At 30.5% G+C, this 15,864-nt stretch overlaps 1 protein-coding gene across 1 annotated transcript; it reads left to right on the forward strand.

Moving 5' to 3' along the window:
• Positions 1–4,586: 4,586 nt before the first annotated feature.
• Positions 4,587–13,116, forward strand: LOC107445547 (iripin-2). Its single transcript, XM_043045717.2, has 4 exons — positions 4,587–4,703; positions 7,040–7,306; positions 10,175–10,620; positions 12,478–13,116. Exons 2-4 carry the CDS (start codon positions 7,052–7,054, stop codon positions 13,019–13,021), a joined length of 1,245 nt encoding a protein of 414 aa, XP_042901651.2. The 5' UTR covers positions 4,587–4,703; positions 7,040–7,051; the 3' UTR covers positions 13,022–13,116.
• The last annotated feature ends 2,748 nt before the right edge of the window (positions 13,117–15,864 follow it).

The following is a 15,864-nucleotide window of genomic DNA, read 5'->3' on the forward strand; positions in this document are numbered from 1 at the left end:
CTCGCCCAGGAACAATGTTTTCATGGGGCACATTAGGACCCATAATCCCCATAGAACAATCCCTGACGTCTGTAAGCTACTTGAACATAGTTACAGATTAGGTTCACCCATTGATGGCAACAGTTTTTTCTGCAGGGGATGGTGTTTACCAACAGGATAATGCACCATGTCATAAGGGTCGAATAGTCGAGGAACATTCACCTGACCTTAATCCAATAGAGCTTTTGTAGTCCTACTTGGAAAACCAAATTCGTGCTGCCACGCTACCCCTCGCAATGCGAGGGAATTGCAGGACCAGTTGGTGAGCGCTTGGTACCAGATATCTCAGACTACCTATCAGCACCTTGTGAAATCAATGCCACGGCAGGTGCTAGCAGTTATGAGGGCTAAAGGTGGTCCTACATGTTATTAGCAGGGTGGTCATAATGTGATGGCTCTTCGGTGTGTATATTTTTTTCTGACTTTCTAATTATAAGCAAAAAAATAATTTGGTATTATTTTAATTATAAAAAAACTAGTCCAATAGTGACTAAGAGAATGTGTTAGCTTATCGGAATTCTATTTGAACTAAAGTTTATAATCCAAAAAAGTATAATAGTTTGAAATTAATTTTTTTCCTATTCATATTTAAAACTTTATAACTTACTTCGTAACTCAATAACTTACTCTGTAAATTAAAGAAATTTTAATGAGGAATAACTGTTTCTCTTAGATCTAAATAACTGCAAACAAGTGCAATTTTGGAAAAATTATTATTTGAAAGAGAGCAGTGCTTGGAAAATGTTACCTTTAACACAGAAAAAGACACCGGTGTTTCATGCGGAATTTCATAACTATAAATTATCAAAATGGTAAAAGTAATATTTCCCCCTTATTTTAACTTAAATTAGAACAAAATAATGAAAAAAATATGAAAATCACGTTTTATAAAAATTCTGTGCCAAAGTGTTTGGAACTTTTGAATGAACTGCCAGGCTTTTACGTATTAATCTGTGATTGTAATGGTTTAAAGAGCACCACTTATGTGTATCAGATAATTTATTTAGTCTCGACGCTAAATTAATTCGTAAAATTAAGCGATGAATTGTAATGATGATTATAAATAATTGTTTTACAACTGTTTCTTTCACCTAAAATTAAATTCCTTAAAATGATTTAAAATTTCTACACCTTAAAATTCAAAATTTTTTAAACTATTATTATATAAAATTATACAAAAATATAAATAGTTAATAATTATAAATAATTATTTTTTTCCATTGTGCTATCTTATTTGGACAAACGAATTTTATAATAATGTGCAAAAATTATTAGAATTGCTTAAAAATTCCTGAGATATGGTGAAATATGCAAAAGTGTAAGATTATAGTTGAGGGATCCAAACTTTCAACCATTCTTCTGACCAAACTATCAGAATCATATTTCCCAGATTGTGGCCACTCCTTATATGTTAGGGTCAAAACTCCAAATCCTTCGAAAAAAGTTAAGGTTATTTAGAGAAAGTACGTTTTTGTGTCCGATTTCGTAATTTAAAAGATCGTCTGCACTAACTATTTAATATATTTGAGGTCACCCCTTCGAACCATTAAGAATGAGTCCAAGTGCGTGAAGATTTGATCAAAAGTTAGTCAGGGTTATTCACTTATTTTGCACTGTACTCATAAGTAATATTAAAGTTGGATAAAACCAAAGCAACTGTCAAAACCTGACTTATCATTTCTGCACAAATGGGAACTAAGAGTATTTAATATGTGATTATTCGAAGCGCTCTCAAGCTTCATCTGGCTATCAAATTCGTATTAGTGTTTTTTCTCACTTTCCTCACTAGTGATTCGACAGATTTTGAAAGAGTTTCTGCTTCTAATTAGATGAAATACTTATTTTATATCTAGAATGTGCGTATTTTTTTACTACATATTCAACAAGAATTCTAAATTTATATATTTAGGTTGGTGATAACAGAACATCGCATATTTCTTTTTGGTGGTATTCAAATCGATCCATGTATAAGATTCTCTGTTATCAATAACTATTAACTAAAATTTCAAAACATACTCTCAGTGCATGTTTTATAAAATGTGGCGAAATAATTTAATAACGAAATACAGGGTACGTTAGATCGATAACCGAAGAATGAAACTGCATTTCCTACTAAACAGAAATGAAAAAAGGCACTTTTTTTCAAAAGTTAAATTATGAAATATTCATAAATATCATTTTCTTTTAATGTGCTAGAAACAACTGTTAAAATGATAAATGAGAAAAATTGATCATCACTTGTATAGATAAAAGAGTTCGTGTTGAGTCTAAGAGGGTGGAATCTGGCTGCCGATAAACACACAAGCAGTATATATGTGGATGGTATTGAAACTCCACATATATACTGTTTGTAAGGATTGTCTTTTTAACTAAAGGTCTTTTGTTTTATAGAAACAAATATATTTCAGAATAAAAAAACACTTTTATAATTAAAATAAAACTTTTCAAAAAAAATTAGTATAAAAAAACAACAACTGTAAATGTTATAAAGAATACGTATGGCATTTTTGATGATCAATGAAAACGTTCGATTTCATGCTTATGTTGTCTTTTCTCTCCCTCACGAAACACAAACGAGCGCTAAATTAATGTACATACATCTACAAAAATAAAATAAAATAAATAAATAAAAAAACATGGAAAAATAAGTATCTAAAGCAAAGTATCTATGAGTATCAAAGTATTTTTTTTTATTTATATTTAATAAAAAAAAATGTATTTATTAACTTTTCAAACACCATATTTTGATTCATTTAAAATTTGTTTCTCTTAGTTAAAAAATATGAGTTATAAAAACCATTTTTAAAAAAAAATTATAATAGGAAATCAGCTTATTTCTAAATGTTCTAAAACAAATCTCATTCTTGCCGGTGTTTTGTTCTAAATTTCAATAAGTTTTTCTTGGCGAATAAAACGGAAATCTCGCTGTTTTCTTTAACGCTAATATTACCCACTATGCTTTTCTCCTACCTGGCGCGCTCAACGAACGTAAAGAGAAACCTAGTTTCCATGCTTCTACCCAAGTAAAGAATATATAAGTATCACTTATATATTCTTCGACCCTAGTGCGCAAGCACCGATGAACAGTTAGGTTTCGTTGGATGACGCATTGGTCAAGTGACGTGCTCAACTTCGTGTGCACTGCCTCAAAGTGATCAAAGGCAAGTAGCCATCAGTGAGATATTTTAGTTTTATTTTTGTTTAAATATGGGTAAGGGTGTGACAGAGTGGCAAAAAAGGGGTAATTGTGTTTCATGGTCATACGGTGAATGAAGTTGCTGGATTTGTTGGTGTTTCGATGCGGACTGTTCAGCTTGTCTGCAAGCAGAGGTGTAATACACGTGGTCACGAAAGACTTACAGAGTAAAACTTTCTACGTGAAAAGAACCGGAGACGTGTTTCATAACTTTCAATCAAATTCGCTTCCAAACCTGACAGGAATTGCTTCAGTTAGTGAATGAGGGTCCATCCCAACCTATAAGTGAGCGACGAGGCAATGAAAATTTGGAGTCGAACACCTCGTAAGAGGCCATTGCTCACACATGCGCATAAAGCTGCGCGACTTCAGTGGGCTAGAAGTTGCTGATTGGTGGAATGTAATATGGTCTGACGAATCACGTTTTTGCATCTTCATAATAGTGTGCTGTTAATCCCCCTATTTTTCAAGATAACAACAGCAAAGTTCATCCGGCTGGAAAAATATGCGACTCGTTTTAAGAACACTCAATTACATCTTTACTGGCCTGCAAAATCACCTGACTTGAACCCCATTGAAAACTTGTGGGGCATGTTGGAACAACGGGTTAAACGCTGAAATCAGCATCCTCGCAATTTGGTGGATTTGCGCGATCAAATCCTCAGTGACTGGCTTAAGCTGGATTCGACGTAACTGCAAAGCCAGGTTGACTTACTTCCTAACCAAATCCATGTTGTTATCATGTCCAGTGGCGGTGTTACACGTCATTAAATGATGTTTTTCATGATTTCTCAATGGGTGACTAATTTTTTGTCTGGTGGGCTTACATAGATATGTGGCACGATAAAAAACGAAATTCATATATTTATATATATGTTGTAAATTTATCTATGCTTATATATGTTAGATTATATAAATTGTTAATAGTTTTTTTCCTCAAATCGCTATACTGTAATTCTTTAAAGATTTCATAGGAACTGCATTGAGTTTTTTGTTTTGTTACTTTATTATAAGTTTATATTTGTATGCTTTTAAAAATAAATTTCTGTTTACATAATTTCCATTAACATGATTCGCTAGTTTAAGTTAAGAATTAAAACTTTTATTTTTAGAAAGGGAATTTTTGTTATATTATGCAATGCTTGTAATAGTTTAAGAATTCAATGTCAAACACGTGTTGCATATTCAAATGATATTCTTATTATTGATTTAGTTATTCGTTATTCATAATAATTTTATAGCATCATTTCAGCCGTTCATGCATGCATCTTTATTGCAACCTTGGAAACATATTGTACTAAATGGGCTATTAGATATTGTAATGATGTATGTTTTAGTTCGTACTAATAAAACAATTTTTTTTATAGTTATTACATTTCGGAGTCGTATAAATACAACAAATTCATAGTTACTTGGTTTGCATACTGTTTCTCTGCTAGTAGGCTGTCTGTGGAAAGACTATAGAAAGGTTAGTTAAACTTTCGCTTACAAACTAAACTGCAAAGTAGTTTCGAAATTTACCTTGCGTTGTGTATTTTTACAATTCTCGAAGAAAATATTTTTCAATTTTATGCATGCAAATAAATAAAAAAAAACTAATGTTACAATTTCAAAAATAATGAGTTTGCGTGTCAAAGTTTGCCTTAAACCAACCAACTCTTTTCAAAAAAATTTAATCCCATAGGCGTTTTTAGCATTTTTTTTTATTTTGATAAAAGTGGTCGGATGCGATTAATCAATTGATTGCACTGGGAAACAACTTTTTTGTTTTCTGTTGCATGATAGTCTTTAACATATGTTAGATTATTTTCGTATCACTAATTTCAAATTTGCTTTCAGTTCTTCTCACCAAGCTATTTTATTTTTAAAATGACATTTTTAGTCTATTTTTTGCGAAATTTACAAGTTCAAAAACGTTATATATAACAATAGGTTGCATAAATATTGCAATAAACTTCTAAAGGAGTCGCACATTATCAGGAACTAAAACTTCATCGAAACCCATTAGGAAAAGTCATACGCCACTAGAGGCGTTTCCCCTATTATGAACTGCTTCTTCGTATCCTTCTAACCAAACCATAATAGGGAAGCGCTCCTAGCCGCTTACGACAATATTTTAGGGTATGGATTCCTACGAAATGAATCCTGATGATGTGCTCTAACTCTTTTAAAAGTTTGTTGCAACATTTACGCTACCACATATTATATATTACGTTTTTAAACTTGTACATTTCGAAGAAAATAGACTAAAATGTCATTTAAAGATAACTGTAGCTTTAGGAGTAAAACTAATTTCAGATTTGAAATTCTCCCACCCGAATTAGGCAAGATCAAGTATTTATATAAACACAACGAAAAAAATTGTTTCCTCGTGATATCGATTTAATGAAAAATAAAGTAGTGAGTTATCTTATCGCACAATTTATTTTAATTGATTCATGGGAGAATGCGGATGTCTAATTTTCTCAAAGTATCTGCAAACACTTGAAAAACACTTTTAAAACTTAGTCAAAATTTAACTTAAGAAAACTACCACAAATTAAAACACATGTAGCAACTTACGTTGATGTGAGTAAATTTTTTTAAGAGTGTGGTAAATGTTTTATAATCATTCTATTTTAACGTTATGATCTGGAACTTTAACTCCGAATTTCTTGATCAAGATTGCATAATCTTTCAGATCAGTGGAATTCGATAAAATGCTTTTGGAAGGATTATTTATCGAAATTTTTCTGAAATTCACAGTGTTGTTTCACTAAGGAAAAAAATAACCTTTTAAATGTACTTAAACTTTTAAGAAAACTGTACTTTTAAATGTACTCTTAAATAAGCGAAATTCGTAAGCAAAATTCAAAAGGACATTATTAACGTTTGCCACGTAAACTAAATTGAACAAAAACATATAAAACAATAAAGCCCAAATCAAGTACGGATATGATCATACTATAGTTTCGGTTCTCTAGACCAACGGTTCCCAAGTTTTCTCGACTATGGAACCTTAAATAGTCTTTTTTCTTTGGGCGGAGCCCCAATCATTATTAGCATTATGGAAAATTAATTAAAGAATAGCAACTAACTATTTTTAAAATATTTAACATAAATATAATTATTTTCAATTGCTCATCTTTTTATCATCTTCAAATGGAATTTTTGTCACCCGAGTTTTTAAAGTGTAACTTTCAATTAAGTTTTAAAAACGAAAAAGAATTGTTATAAATGTTGGAAAATGGTTGTTAGGGGAACATATTTCTTTGCCGTTTACTTTAGTCATTTTATTTTGAACTAAATAGTTCGATGTGGAATGCTAATGCAGATTACTATAATATGCATGTCTATTTCATATTTCATTCAATCTATTCATTTTTTTAAAATAGTACTATTTACTTCTTTTCTGGAATTTTATTTTTATTTCATGAAAACAACCAAAATATTAAATTAATAATGATTTATTGATTACCTATAAATGGAATTAAGAATTTCAAAGATCATAACTGGCTTAAAAAAAGTCCTAATCCTCGTAGCCTTTATGATCCTTTAAAGGAACCTCAGGGTTCCGCGAGGAACACCTTTTGGGAACCACTTCTCTAGACTAGAGCTTTCCTCAGCGTCTTAACACCAAATGGCTTTAGAAAAGTAATGAGATAAAGTATCTCTTTATTTTTCTAATTATGTTTGGTGTTTAGACAAAGAGGAAGGTTCTTCTCTTGAAAATCGAAATTATAGCATATTCATTTCTGTACTTGATTAGCATGAGTTTAAAACGTTTTTTCTTTTTATAACTGATTCTTCACTTGTATTTCACAGCAAATCGAAAAGATGTCCTTTAAGCTAAAGATTTGCGGATTCTTCTTGGTGTTCTTCGCTCTTAAAGTGACAGTCAGTTTTTCAGAGGAGAATGAGCAAGATATAAAAGTAAAAGTTGGGCAACTAGCGGCAGCTAATAATCATTTAGCACTCAAACTTTACAAACAGTTAGCAAATGGATATACTAAAAACATCTTCTTTTCACCGCTGAGCTTGTCTATGGCTTTTGGAATGCTTTTCCATGGCGCTAGAGATAATACAATCAAAGTAAGTAAATAAAGGTCATGATTATTGAAAAACTTCTTACGATTTTTCATGATCGTTTTGGGGAGGGCGGGAAATTTATTCCTAGACTTGTTGGGGAGCAAAATACACTCTATAACAAAAAAAAAATCGATTACAGATTACAGTGGTGCATGGCTCGATCAGGCTGGAATGATGCCGACTGGGGCGGACGAATCCTGCTTCCAACTGTGTCCTGACGATCATCGAAGCCGTGTTTGGAGACGCACAGGGCAGAAGGGGGATCCTGCCTACACTACTGCACGCCACACTGGCCCTCAACAAGGCATTATGGTCTGGGGTGCCATTTCCTTTGACAGCCGTACCCCTTTGGTCATCATTAGAGGTACACTTACTGCACAGCGGTACGTCGACGACATCCTAAGACCTGTTTTGCTACCGTTCCTTTTGCAGCGTCCTGGGCTGGTTTTTTAGCAGGACAGTGCCAGACCACACATGGCACGTGTTGCTATGAACCGTCTGCAAGCTTGTCAAACTCTTCTTTGGCCTGCCAGATCACCAGATCTCTCTCCCATCGAGCATGTCTGGGATATGATGGGAAGGCGATTGCATCTGACACGGAATGTTGATGACCTCGTTCGACAATTGGGTCGAATTTGGCAGGAAATACCGCAAGAGAACATCCGGGAGCTTTATCAGTCTATGCCACGCCGTGTGGCAGCTTGTATCCAGGCTAGAGGCGGGTCAACACCTTATTGAACTTGTTACTGTAACTCTGCAGTAAATTATTCAATTATTCTGAAATTTTTATCATTTACTATTCTGTACATTGTCTTCCTGTCCACCAATTTTCGTTTTAATCGGACAACTCCTTCTTGGTGCGTCGTATATTATCGAGTGTATTATCAATCGGAGCAAAATGTATACCACTGCCATAGTTATGTTTATATATTATCATTACAGTATGTTATTATTTAACAGAGACATTACTTTTTTAAGCGAAATATTGAAATAATACTTTCGTTTGCATTATAAGAATTATTTTAACAGTAAGACTACATTCTATTTCTATTTCATGAACTGCTATCTTTATATTTTAACTACTTTTTCATAAAAATAGAAATAGAGGCCGTTATGTTCGCTAATAATTCAGAAGGCGAGCATTAAATTTGCATCAGGTTATACTTTCCGCAGTCCTTTATCATACCTGCAGTCATCCCGTGTGTGGCTTGTGAAATTCTCTGCAAAGTATAGAATTAGCACTATAGGGAAAAAATAGAAAAAACTCATCATATCAGGTTTAAAATGGGTTCACCTATTGACTTGAAGTTTTTTCTACATATTGCTTACTTGGAGTATTTTTTCTTACATATTTCCTGCATATTTTTTAAAAAATCTTTCTAGAATATTTCCTCCTCACCTGCATTTAAGTTGTTTTCATGCAGTATTAAAAAATCTTTTTTTACTGGTCTTGTCCAACACACTCTATTATAGAAAAAAAAAACTTGGGAATAACTAATAACTTAGAATGCGAGCATTGATTTGCATCAGATTTCTCTCTTCGCAGTCGCTTATCATCTCTCCAGTCAATCCGCAAGTGGCTCATGAAATTTTCCGCAAAGCTATAGTGATTAGCGCTATAGCGAAAAACAGAGAAAACTCCTCATCATTGCAGGTTTAAAATGGCTAACTTGGAATTTAATAACGGTTGTAAAAATATAAGTTTCTCAGTCTATGAGCAATAATGAAATAAATGAGAAAATTCCCTTACAATTGGTTTATTCCAGAATCTATAACCCGCACATGTTGTATGTCATGTCATAGACAACATTTAACTATTATAAAATTGACCTTTATAGACTTTCTTATCTCTAATCTTTCGTTAAATTATGTATTTATACGCTAATAAGTAACATACACTTTGGAAAAATTAGTGAAAAAAATATGTTAATTCAAATTTTGAAAATATTAAGTTTTAAATATTTAAGAGCTTTTTTTCTAAATTTTATCTTATTTTTGACCTCAACTACTTAAGATTTGTCGAATTTTGCTTGATTGAAATTTTTTTTCCAATTAAGTGATTCATTATTTCAATTAACCGTAGAAGCAATGTAAACAAAATGTTCTCAGATTTTCATTCAGTGTCATGAAAAAAAAACAAAACATTTCAATGATTGAGCAGTTATTGTAATAATTTGGTGGTAGTTAAAACATTTCTTTCATTCAACTAATCAATATTTAAAATAATTAAAAACACAAAAAATTTTTGAACACTTTTTTACAGTATCTTGAACAAGTGAATATCTTATTGAAACATTGAAGTGGAATTTTAAGGAATTTAAAAATAATCAGCTTTATAATTTTCGATGAAAAACTGGACCATTTAGAAGCTATTGAGAAAATATCTTTTTGCAAAGGAGCATTGAAAATATATTTATTTAGGAAAAGAGTGAAATAATGTTTTGGAGACAGACCAATTTAAAAAATTTTTGAAAATATCTCTAACATGTGAGAGCCTTTTAAAATAACACGTTAAGTGATACCGTGGTGAATTTGAGACAAATTATCATTAATCAATAAAATTTCATAAAAATTAAGAATGCATAAAAATCTATTATAAAAGATTTTTTTTAATTCGAACACTAATTGTTTTATTAATCAATTAACAGAATAAATTATTGTTTACGCATAGCACAACTAATCTACAACACCTTTTTTAAACCTGCGATATTGAGTATTTTCATAACTGTACAAAATATGCTCTTCCCTTAAGCTTTTCAGTCATGCGTATTCTTTCATAGAGTTTTGCAAAAACTAATTAAGGTAGCATTTTGACTTTATTTCCTAATTTATGAAAAAATAAACAAGTAACTTCGGTTTTCTTTTTTTCAGATCCTAAGGCATGCATTAGGTTACGAAGAGGCAGGCTTAAACTCTGAGGAAGTTTCAAATTTGTTTTATCATCTTTTAGAAGAAGAACTCCCTCCTCCTAATACTAACAATTCTGCATACATACTGGAAATTGCCAATCAAATATTGGTCCAAGATGGGCTGCATTTGAAGCCGGCTTTCAAAGAAGAAGTGGAAAGTCTTTTCCACGCGCCTATAGAAGAAGTTAACTTCGGGGAGGATGGTTCCAAAGTAATAGAAAAGGTCAATCACTGGGTCGAGGAAAAGACTCACGGCAAAATAAAGAAACTGCTCGAGCAACTTGATCCAAGCGCAGCTCTTCTTCTTCTAAATGCGGTTTATTTCAAAGGAACATGGCAAACTCAATTTAAGACCTCAGCTACCAATGAACAAGATTTTTACAATGATGGTGTACTGGCAAATGCACAGTAAATACATTTTTTGTGTTTATTATTATATCTTATTTCTGCTGTTATGTTGCGTAATTGAGATAACAGTCATGCAAATAAATTTTCGGAGCGAGGCAAGGGAAAGCAATAAAAATGCGAGTTTGATGTTATAAATTCTTTAATTGATTTTGGGTTTAGATTTAGTTTTAATTAAAATTACGCGTGAGACATAATTATTTGCAAATTAAATAAACAGAAAAATAAAAAATCTTTTCTGTCATTGAAGAAAAAATTATACGGATATTTACAGACAAGTTTAAGAAACACAGCTATATAACTTTAACGCAGGGCTAAGTGCAGTAATTTTCTTAATAATCTTCCAAACAGGGCTCGATTCAGAAATCCAGGAGCTGTTTTCACAAAACAGTCACGGGTTTCTACATCTTTGTTTAGGTAGAGGCAATGCTTTTCAATGGTTTAAAGCGGAAAAAAAATTATGACGTACACATTATTTGCAAACTTTATTAGCCTTTGAAACTTACTGTTTTTAAGACAATTTTTATCAATTCATATGAATGTATCAGATGCAAACTGCATTTTTTTTTAATCAGTGGCCTTAATAAATTTAACTATTTAAAAAGTTTTTGCTTAAAAAGTTGAAAAGATGTATACAAACACACTGAAAATATTCATAATTCAGTTTCAATTGAATCATATTTTCTTGTTATAAAATAGGAAATGGATTATTTTGAAATTAATTGAACGCAATTAGCAAAATCAGCATAGTAACATACATTTTAAAAGAACATGATTAGATCCGCATTCTGGTACTTCATATTTCATAGAATTGAGAATTCAAAACATTTGAAATTGTGAAAAAAACTTATGACTTTGTGAGTAGCAGTTGCAATTTTTTAAATTAATAAAAAAAAATCAACCTTGAGCAATATGTATCAGTCGATAAGTGATCCACCAACGTAAATTCTCGTTGGTAAAAAATAACTGTGTTTTATAAGTTTTACTTATCATTTTAAGCAGTTAAGTCAATATTCATATCTGAAGAGTTTACAATGCCACATGACTGTTATGGTATTAGATATTGTATAAACTTCTCAACTATCAGAAATGTGCTATTCAGAGGTATTATTCTACTTATCGATTTTTTTCAAGTAAGATTAATCTCTGTTCAAAAACTTTTAGAATAATAGACTTTCCAGACTATTGTTCAATAAATCTTTCATGCTCTAAAGAATGCTAATAACTATTTTAATAATTCAAGTTGTTTTGAAACTAACTGCATTTAATTAATTTATTTTTTATGTTTATTACAAAATATTTCTTGTTTATTACCTATATCACCATTCATAATTATTCTGCTTCTCTTTCTGCTTTCTTTCCATCTACTTTTTCCAGATTATTTTGAATTTTAACTCGATTGCATAAAGGGGAGGGGGGAGGTTGTTCAAATATTACGTAGGAATGTTTTGACCAGTTTTGCCAATTTCTTGGCCGGCTGAAAATCCTAAATAAAACTTTCTTCTCAAATTTTTTCTTTTCCCAAACTTAACTTTCATTTAAATTTTGAAATTTAATATAATTCCCTCATTTGATGTTCATTCAAATCTGGAATTTCAATAAGGCGTTAATTTGAACCATATTTCTGTTGAAATTGAGTCATAGTACGTATCGTGTAATGAAGTTCAAGTATTATGGTATAATGTAGTTCCATAATATGGTTCAATATAGATCAATGGTAAGGTTTTAAATACTTTGAACGATAGTATGGTTGGACTCTCTCTAAAATTTGCTTCTAGCACAAAAATTGATTCGCGCTGTTTAGTCAATTTCATTTGATCTTTTTGCGTTGTTTTCTAACAAGCTTTCTTTCTCTTGCAGGCAAGTTCATTTCATGCATTTAACAGATAAATTTAATTATGCCACAACTAATGATGCACAAGTGATAGAGCTACCATACAAGGGCAATAACATAAGTATGATGATTTTACTACCCAATGAGCTTGATGGACTATCAGCTGTGGAAGAGAATTTAACGATTGAAACAATAGCCTCCGTACGGAAGCAACTTAATGAGCAAAAAGTAATTCTTTCGCTTCCAAAATTCGAGGTTGAATATTCACGAGACATGACTGGTGATTTCAAGGCTGTGGGTGCCGCTGATGTTTTTGATGGTTCGAAGGCCAACTTCACAGGTATTGCTGATGCCGGTCTATATGTCAGCCAGGTTATGCATAAAGCAGCCATTGAAGTAAATGAAGAAGGAAGTGAAGCAGCTGCTGCAACAGCAATTGTTATGCCAATAATGGCGCCCATGCCTCTAATTCCTCCCGTGGTGTTCAATGCAAACCACCCTTTCATATTTGCAATTATGGACAACAGGAATGAAATGATAATGTTTGCAGGTCGCGTCAATGTGCTATAAAGTATGCATTGCACTGATCGCTGAATTCATTGGTTAAAAAAATGTAATTATCCAATGTGACAGAATAAAATAAAAAATATTTATTTTTCTATGAATGTAGTTTTGTTACTATCTGGCAATCGCGTGATGAGCACTCACTGCTGATTTCAGTCAGTTTGAATTGCCAGACTATAGATATAGTTATCATTATTTTGAATTTTCTTTTCCTATTTAGTCACTAAAAGTTTCATTAAATTATCATGTTATTGTCTATTTTTTTGAAAAGTATAAATGCCGTGAGAAAAGTCACGCTTAATCCTTTAACATCCTTTTCACGCATTATTTTTTTCTTCTGACGTTCTAATTACAAGCAAAAAGCTATTCTGGTATTTTTTTAATTATAAAAACTAGTCTAATAGTGACTAAGAGAATGTGTTAGATTATCGGAATTATATTTGTACAAAAATATAAAATCCAAAAAAGTATAAGAGCTTGAAAATTTTTTTTCATTCGTAACTAAAACGTTATGAATAGCTTATTTTGTAAATTAAAAAAAATTTAATGATGAATAACTGTTTCTCTTAGATTTAAATAACTGCAAATAAGTGCAATTTTGAAAAAATATTGTTTGGAAGTAAGCAATGATCGGAAAATGCTACCTTTAACACAGAAAAAAACACCGGTGTTTCGTGAGTCTTGAAGCTAAATTAATTCGTAAAATTAAACGCTGACATGATTTTTTGTAAATAATTGTTTTGCAACTGTTTCATATGTCTAATGGTCAATCTCAAACAATATTTAAATTCTAGTTCCATTTTAAATAGCCTAATATTTTATGCCTGTCGTACTATAATGTTATTTTTATTTTTTCTCCCTAAATCTAGAGATATTTGTGTAAATCGAAAAGCTTTTAAGAGCAATTTTAAACTCGTTATCCTTTTTGAAATCATTTTAAAACTTCCCCAAAACAATTCAAAACTAAAAAAAATCTTTAATAATTATTTCTTGTTCTCAATATTTGGGTTTAGAATGATAGATAAACTTTAAACTTAAGATATAAAAAGTTTTGCATCCCTTAAACTATTAAATTTTTAATCTAAAAAATAATAATGAAAGAAATTAATTGAATAATTATTTCTTAGAAGCTATTCAACTAGTCACGTTAAAAACTTAGTTCTTATCTCTTAATAATACTCTTTTAAGGTATCGAAGAATTTTTTGTTAATCCTTATAAAATTAAAAATAATACATAATTATTAATATTTTTTTGCCTGGAATCCTCTTTGGTAAAAAAGTTTATTTAATAAAAGCTTTTTTTGTTTTAAGTTTATTCCAAAGATATTGCAAAATAAGTAAAAAAGTTCAATTATCATTAGAAGACACTACTTTTTGACCGTTCTTACGACTTAAATACTTAAAATTATTCTAATTATCCATATTTTTTAAAAACTTAACTGAAACTTTCGTAACACTAATTAATTAGTATTTTTATTTTGCCTTCGTCAAACCATTAAAATTGAATCTAATAGCATCGTATTCTGATCATATAAATAAATATACGTAGTAAAATAATACATACTGCGACAAACTCAAAGAGACGAAATGTTTTTAAATTTTTTTTTGTTATTAGAAAATCGGGACCTCTAGTATAATTATAAGTTAGTAAAATATCTTTTAATTTTATCGCTGTATATCGAGAGTTTTTTAATTTAATTGAAAATTTTTTGGATACATTACATAAAAATTCGTTTATACAAAAATTCCATTCGTTTATTCATGACAAAAAATAATTATAATTACTTACAATTTTTTATTATTTTATTTAACCCATTGCTTAAGGTGCACCATGTTGTACCATAACCCGTGGCCCACATGTTGAACCAGCAGCAAGCAAAAAAGTTTATAATAATTGAAATTTTAAATTGGGGGATATGCACATTTTTACATTATTTTAATGAATGTAATTTTATATGTTAAAATAAAAAATTTTGAGGAACGTATTTGATTACTTCCTGAGACTCCTGAGATTACTTCCACATATTTACATTATTTTAATGAATGTAATTTTATATGTTAAAGTACAAAACTTAAAGGAACTTATTTGATTACTTCCTGAGACTTCTGAGATTACTTCCACATTTTTACATTATTTTAATGAATGTAATGTTGTATGTTAAAATACAAAACTTAAAGGAACTTATTTGATTACTTCCTGAGACTTCTGAGATTACTTCCACATTTTTACATTATTTTAATGAATGTAATGTTATATGTTAAAATACAAAATATAAAGGAACTTATTTGATTACTTCCTGAGACTCCTGAGATTACTTCCACATTTTTACATTATTTTATGAATGTAATTTTATATGTTAAAATACAAAATTTAAAGGAACTTATTTTATTACTTCCTGAGACTCCTGAGATTACTTCCACATTTTTTACATTATTTTAATGAATGTAATTTTATATGCTAAAATACAAAACTTAAAGGAACTTATTTGATTACTTTCTGAGACTCCTGAGATTACTTCCACATATTTACATTATTTTAATGAATGTAATTTTATATGTTAAAATACAAAACTTAAAGGAACTTATTTGATTACTTCCTGAGACTTCTGAGATTACTTCCACATTTTTACATTATTTTAATGAATGTAATGTTATATGTTAAAATACAAAACTTAAAGGAACTTATTTGATTACTTCCTGAGACTCCTGAGATTACTTCCACATTTTTACATTATTTTAATGAATGTAATTTTATATGTTAAAATACAAAATTTAAAGGAACTTATTTGATTACTTCCTGAGACTCCTGAGATTACTTCCACATTTTTACATTATTTTAATGAATGTAA

Source organism: Parasteatoda tepidariorum, chromosome 1 (genome assembly GCF_043381705.1).
Source record: "Parasteatoda tepidariorum isolate YZ-2023 chromosome 1, CAS_Ptep_4.0, whole genome shotgun sequence".
NCBI lineage: Eukaryota > Metazoa > Arthropoda > Arachnida > Araneae > Theridiidae > Parasteatoda > Parasteatoda tepidariorum.